Raw genomic sequence first — 6,505 nt, forward strand, 5'->3', positions numbered from 1 at the left:
ACATGCCCAGGTTGCAGGCTCAATTCCCAGTGGGGGGCATGCAGGAGGCAGTCAATCAATGATTCTCTCTCATCATTGATGTTTCTATCCCTCTCTCCCTTCCTCTCTGAAATCAATAAAAATATATTTAATAAATAAAATAAAATGAGATTCCCCAAAACTAAAGAACTTAATTTGAAAATTCTATATTTGTTTTATAAAATAGAAAATAACATAATGTGAACATTTTAATATGACAAATTTAAATATTCATGTTTCTTAGCTAGAATTCACTTGCAAGACCTTTTTCTATCTACTTTCACTATTTGATTATTCCACTATGCAGGCAGCATTTATTTTCTAGAACTAGTGTAGCTAGCCCTTTATTGACTAACTAGAGGCCAGATGCATAAAATTCATGCAAGGGGCTCAGCTCTCCCAGCCCCGGCTGCCTCCACCCTCACAGCCACCGCAGCCCGGCTTCATCCGGAAGGTTGTCTGGACGGTCGTTCTGCTGTTCGGCTGTCGGGTCTAATTAGCATATTACACTTTTATTATTATAGAGCTTTTCTTATTATAGATATAACTACTATTTTAATAGCAATAAGTTAGCAGAAAATAAAATAATTTGAACTTACCCAAATGAATAGACAGGGCTGGGTTTCCTCATCATTACCCAGTAACTTATTAAACATGTCATTAAACTAAGTAAAAAGAAAAATAAATTTAGTGTTAGATCTACAACTAGAAGAGAATATGCAGGAAGAAATTAAGTTTTCAGAATTACTAAATTACTGAAATTTATCACTATTTATACAGACTAAATTAACTTATTTAATAAGTTATAATCTATTCACAATGAGCATCCTAATACATGGCAGTTTTAACATGTGGAGAAACTGAAAGAGGATGATACATCATCAAGTTGGTTAAACAGAACCTAAATCCATACCTTCTCTGCTCAATAACTTATCCACCCTAAATAGTTTCCATAACTGAGCATTCAAAAAATGACACAGTAATAATAATAGTAATGTATTTCATTCTAGGCATATACAATAAATCTTAACTTTTATAAACTTTATTTAATCTTTGATAAAATGTAACCTAATATTAACAACACCTTAACAACATTCTGTATGGGACAAAATGATCATTTTCTAAGTGTAGTGGAGATTCACTCTAAAACAACTTACTACATGTAAATTTCAGGTAATTCAATTCAGATGGTTTTAGACCAATCAAGTGGACTTAATTATGTGATTAATGTAAAGACACCCTTATGACATATTTGTATGGCATGGATCTTGAAGATATAAAAGTATTTCGCAACACTTATATGGAAATATGAAAAGCCCCATGGAGCCAATAGATTGTCTCTTTAGCTCATAATTACTCACTTCTTAGCTACTAATGCCCCGTATTTGTTTCTCCATATACAGTTACAGTGGGACCTAATATGTTCTTATGTGACCCTGCTCCCTAGCCACAGCTGACTCACCCACAGGTAGGCACTGAAGCACCTGAGCTAATGCCAGGATATTATCTTTTCTGTTGCTATGTAAATGGGATATTTTCTTCCAGTATTTATGCTAATTTATTTTTGTATATATGTTCTATATTGATAATTTTACTTATTTCACAGATTACTTTTCTTTAAACAAAGAAAACAGTGTGACAAATTATTTATTAGCTTCAAACTATTAGTAGATTTTTAAAAACTTACCTAAATAGATCAAAAATGGTCAGGTAAGTATAGGCAGTTAAAGCTGCAAAACAATTAAAACGTTACTGAATCCATGGTTAAGAAATATAGCAAATCACAGAAATTGTTCATTACCTCCCTGCACCATAAAAATTTGAGTCATTCATTAACTGAATAATTTGCCATTTATTTAGTAAATTTGATTAATATATGTAGTCAAAGTCAGTACAAAAGCTCCTTTAGAGCCCTAGCCGGTTTGGCTCACTGGATAGAGCATCGTAGTACAAAAGCTCCTTTAGAAGTTAAATTCTAAATAAAGCAGTATATGCTCAAAAGACCTGTGAGCACATTTTTTTGCCTTCTTCTGTCATCTGAAGCACTTGATCTAATATATTAAAATATATTCTTTGAGTAGCAGGATGAAAAAGCATGGTACATAAAAATATAAGAGGTCAAGACACAATAAACAAATTACATGTTTCTTCTTTCAAAAAAAATCCAATAAGTCTCAAAATTCTACTTATAAACTGCATAGACCAAAGTACTAATATATCACAATAAGAAAGAATCTTAATTTTTCAAATAGATTTAAAGTATTTAAAAAAATATAGCTCATTCCAAAAGATAATGCCTAACAATGGAGCAAAACAATAGTTTTCAAGGCAATTTTCATATAGATTTTTCCCATTTAAATTTTTTTAGTTATATTTCAGAATAATATATTCTAGATAAAGGAAGCTGTACCTTTACTAAAAATCAGAATCATAAGTCCTGGCTGGGTAGCTCAATTAGTTACAGCATCATCCTGACATGCCAAGGTTGTGGGTTCTATCCCTGATCAGGGAACATATAAGTGGAACAATAAATTGATGTTTCTCTCTCTATTTCCCTTCCTCTCTCTCACAAATCAATTTTAAAAATCAGAATAATAAAAGTGGCCCGGTCAGTGTTGCTCAGTGGTTGAGCGTCAATCTATGAATCAGGTCACGATTCGATTCCTGGTTAGGGCCTGGGTTGCAGGCTTGATCCCCACTGAGGGAGGGCAGGTATGTGTGTAGGAGGCAGCTGATCAATGATTCTCTCTCATGGTTGACATTTCTATCTCTCTCTCTCCCCCTTCCTCTCTGAAATCAATAAAAATAAATAAATAAATAAAAGAACAAAAGTGAAAACTAATGATTAACACAATAAAAGTAAGATTGGTGACATACCTATACTATTAGTGGAACTGCACCACATAAGCAGGAAGCCAGTACAAGTTAAGTTTATTGCACCAAACAGCAATATCTTCCAGGACTGTGAAAAAGAAAACCATTCTTATTTGCATACTGCTGATAAATTTCACCAAATCTGTTCAAGTTGCTATAGTTCATACTTTTAATATTCAAAGGAATAAGTGCAACTTACTTCAAATGTCAGTGTCACATTTTCTAAATTTATCAAAATTATCATTAACCAAGTTGTATATATTATAACATATAAATGTAAAAGAATAATTCCAAAAGGGGAATTACTCATGAAAAAAATAAATTCTGAACCCTAGCCAGTTTGACTCAGTGGATAGAACGTAGGACTGTGGACTAAAGGGTGCCAGGTTCGATTTTGGTCAAGGGCATGTACCTCGGTTGCAGGCTCGATCCCTGACCCCAGTCAGGGTGAGTGCAGGAGATAGCCAATCAATGTGTCTCTCTCACATTGATGTTTCTCTCTCTGTGTCTCTCCCCCCTCTCTATAAGAACCAATGGAAAAAATATCTTCGGGTGAAAATTAACAAAAATAAAATCCTATATAATAAAAGGCTAATGTGCAAATTGTCCCCTCAGGAGTTTGACCGACAGGGAGTTTGACAGCTCACTATGATATGCACTGACCACCAGGGGGCGGCGTGGAAAGGAAGGCCCTGGCTGGCAGCTGGAAGTTCCCCATCAGCCCTGATCGCTGGCCAGGCCTAGGGACCCTACCTGTGCACGAATTTTGTGCACTGGGCCTCTAGTAAATTCATAAATACAAACATACATACATACATAAATTCTGACACATAAACTCAAGTATCATTTTGTTTCCATAAAAAATGTACATAAAGACAGTGATAGAGCAAATGGAGCAAAAATGTAAGCAGTTGTGAATCTGAGTACAGGGCATAAGGGAATTTCTTATACTAATTTTGTAACTTTGAAATTATATCAAAATAAAGTTACCCACCCCTCCCCAAAGGGCAGTACTTAGTTATTTCCCAATAAGTTATATGCAGTAGGACCACATAAGGGGGAAAGATTATCACAGTTTGGAAGTTCATAGAAGAGAGAGGACCTGATATACACCTTGAAAATAGCTAGGAATTAATTAGAGGAAGAAGGGCATTCTAAAAATAAAAAAAGAAGAGATCAAGTGAAGTGTTTTTCATTTTTGTCCTACTCCACTCCCTACAAGGAAAGGAGACGTATGATTATTTGAAAGTAGAGTTGTAAGAAATTAGTGAGAAGGCAGTTATTTGGAGATATTAAAATTAAGCAGATATGCCCAGCTGGCGGGCTCAGTGGTTGAATGTTGACCTATGAAACAGGAGATAATGGTTCCATTCCCAGTCAGGGCATATGCCCGGGTTGTGGTGGGATTAAGAGATTTCTATTTGCCTTAAAAATTACCTTTTTTTTTCAATGTCATGTTTGTGCAAATATTAAAATTAGGTTAAGGAATAAAAATAACTTACCCTTCTGTCAGCTGCTACAAGTCCAAACTCCTGTAATAACTTCCCAAAAAAAGATCTTTGTGGTTTTCGAAAGAGATGAATTGTCCCCTTTAAAACAAACAAAAATATACAAATCAGTATTTAAGTACCTATTCTTCATAGTTCTGTGATGTAATATAGTAATAACAACTAACACTTATTGAATGCTCAATACGTGCCACTTATTCTAGACACCGGACATATATTTATCTATTTAACTCCCACAATAATTCCAGGAGGTGGAAAAAAATTTTAGTAAGTTTTCCAAGGGCACAATGATAGTAAATGGCTGATGAGAAATTCAAAGCCAGACCTTTTAGCTCCAGACCATACTTCATTGGATAAGGCAATTTTGAACCAGAAAAGCAAAAAGTTTGTTAAATGGCTCTACTGGAAAGAAAATATTTCAATTTACCTAATCAAAACTTTATATATGAAAGGGTTGGTAAAACTTACTATAGTGAAGCCTCTGAGGCTCTTTCTTAGGCATTCAAAGTACTTGACGTCCGTGGCTCCTGCTAGCACATGGTTTGGGGCTAGCAGAGAAAGGGCCTGGCAGTAGGGTTATCAATCAGAGAAGAGACTGAGTGGTGACTAGAGTGGGATTAACTATTCAAGATCAGGAAACCATGTGGGAAAGCCTTAGCATAAAGGAGAGTTCAAGCACACATGGAAAATTAGCTTATGATTATGGCATCCCAACATCATGGGAGAAAATATGAGTTAATCAATAAATGGTGTTTAGGAAAAGGTAAATCTGGATCCCTACTATACCCCTTACTCTAATTTAGTTTTATTTTTTTGCTTTTTCAAAATTTATTTAGATTTAAAATTTTTTTGTTTTAAAATTAAAATACAAAACTATAGAGTATTTGAAGAAACTACTAATGTATAATTTTACAATCTTGGAGTTGGAGAAGACTTTTCTTTTTATTTATTTATTTATTTATTTCAGAGAGGGAGAGGGAGAGAAATTAATGATGAGAGAAAATCATCGATCGGCTGCCTCCTGTACACCCCCTACTGGGGATCGATCCTGCAACCTGGGTATCGAACCCTGAGTGGAATCGAACCCGGGACCCTTCAGTCCATAGGCCGACGCTCTATCCACTGAGCCAAACCAGCTGAAGACTTTTCTTAATAGTACATAAAACCAAGAAGCTAGGAAGGAAAAAATCTATCAGTTTTACTATAACTTTCACATTGGAAGACAATACCCTAAATACAAACAAAAACCCTGGAAAGATAAACTGTGGAGGAAAAAATCAAAAGCAATTGTCTCTAGGGGAAAAAAAATCTTTCATAATTTTCAATTGTCATACATAATTTTATTGCTAAGTGCCACATCTGGGTTTAACAAAATACTTTCCTAGATGGTAAAGGTCATATTCACCTTAACAATATACTACATTTCTAGCTTACTAACGTTGTCCAATTTGACTCAAACACTGAAGCTCCATGGAAAGCAGTGGAACTGGGTATCAGGTTAAAACTCATTATATTTTCTCTACTTTATGTATGTTTGAAGTTTTCCATAATAAAAAAATAATAAATCAAAAAGTACTTTAAGTATATAACCCTAAAGTGCTAAGCCAATTCAGTTGAAAATATACTATTTTCCTTTGGAATGGTAATCAATACTAATCAGTATACTCTGTTCTTAAAGAATTACGTGTGGGATATTTTGGTTCCAAAGAGAATTCTGCTTACTACTGTTATCACTGGGTATCTTCTAACTTCAGCCCACCTTCAATTATTTAAGTTTTAAGACAATGAAAGTGAATAAAACACAGGGGGCCATTTCTAATGCCAATCTGATATTGAAAATAAAATAAAAATCCTAACATTCAGGTCACTCCCAAATTATATTGGCTCTCCATCGCTATTAGGATAAACTCCAAATTTTAAAATGTGGAAATTAAAGCTTTCAATTATTTAGCCTGTTTCTTTTGTTTTATCTCTTGCTCCAAATAGGAATCCACAACTCTAACTCGACAGTTGTACCTCATGTATGATGATTATACCACTTTCAAGTGAAAAGGCAAGACTTGTCTAGCCCAAACTCTAACAGCCCTGTAACACTTAGCAAGCTT

The 6,505-nt window shown here is 34.5% G+C and overlaps 1 protein-coding gene across 2 annotated transcripts in view; it reads right to left on the bottom strand.

Moving 5' to 3' along the window:
• SLC30A6 (solute carrier family 30 (zinc transporter), member 6) overlaps positions 1-6,505 on the bottom strand; it is a 31,856-nt gene that overhangs the window by 17,459 nt on the left and 7,892 nt on the right. For both annotated transcript variants that reach the window (XM_014533201.1, XM_014533200.1), the window contains 4 exons: positions 4,395-4,481; positions 2,896-2,980; positions 1,706-1,748; positions 618-683 (listed from right to left, as the gene is read on the bottom strand). In XM_014533201.1, coding sequence (XP_014388687.1) covers positions 618-683; positions 1,706-1,748; positions 2,896-2,980; positions 4,395-4,481 — 281 coding nt within the window. The remainder of the gene's footprint in view (positions 1-617; positions 684-1,705; positions 1,749-2,895; positions 2,981-4,394; positions 4,482-6,505) is intronic.

Source organism: Myotis brandtii, unplaced genomic scaffold (assembly GCF_000412655.1).
Source record: "Myotis brandtii unplaced genomic scaffold, ASM41265v1 scaffold953, whole genome shotgun sequence".
NCBI classification, from domain to species: Eukaryota; Metazoa; Chordata; class Mammalia; order Chiroptera; family Vespertilionidae; genus Myotis; species Myotis brandtii.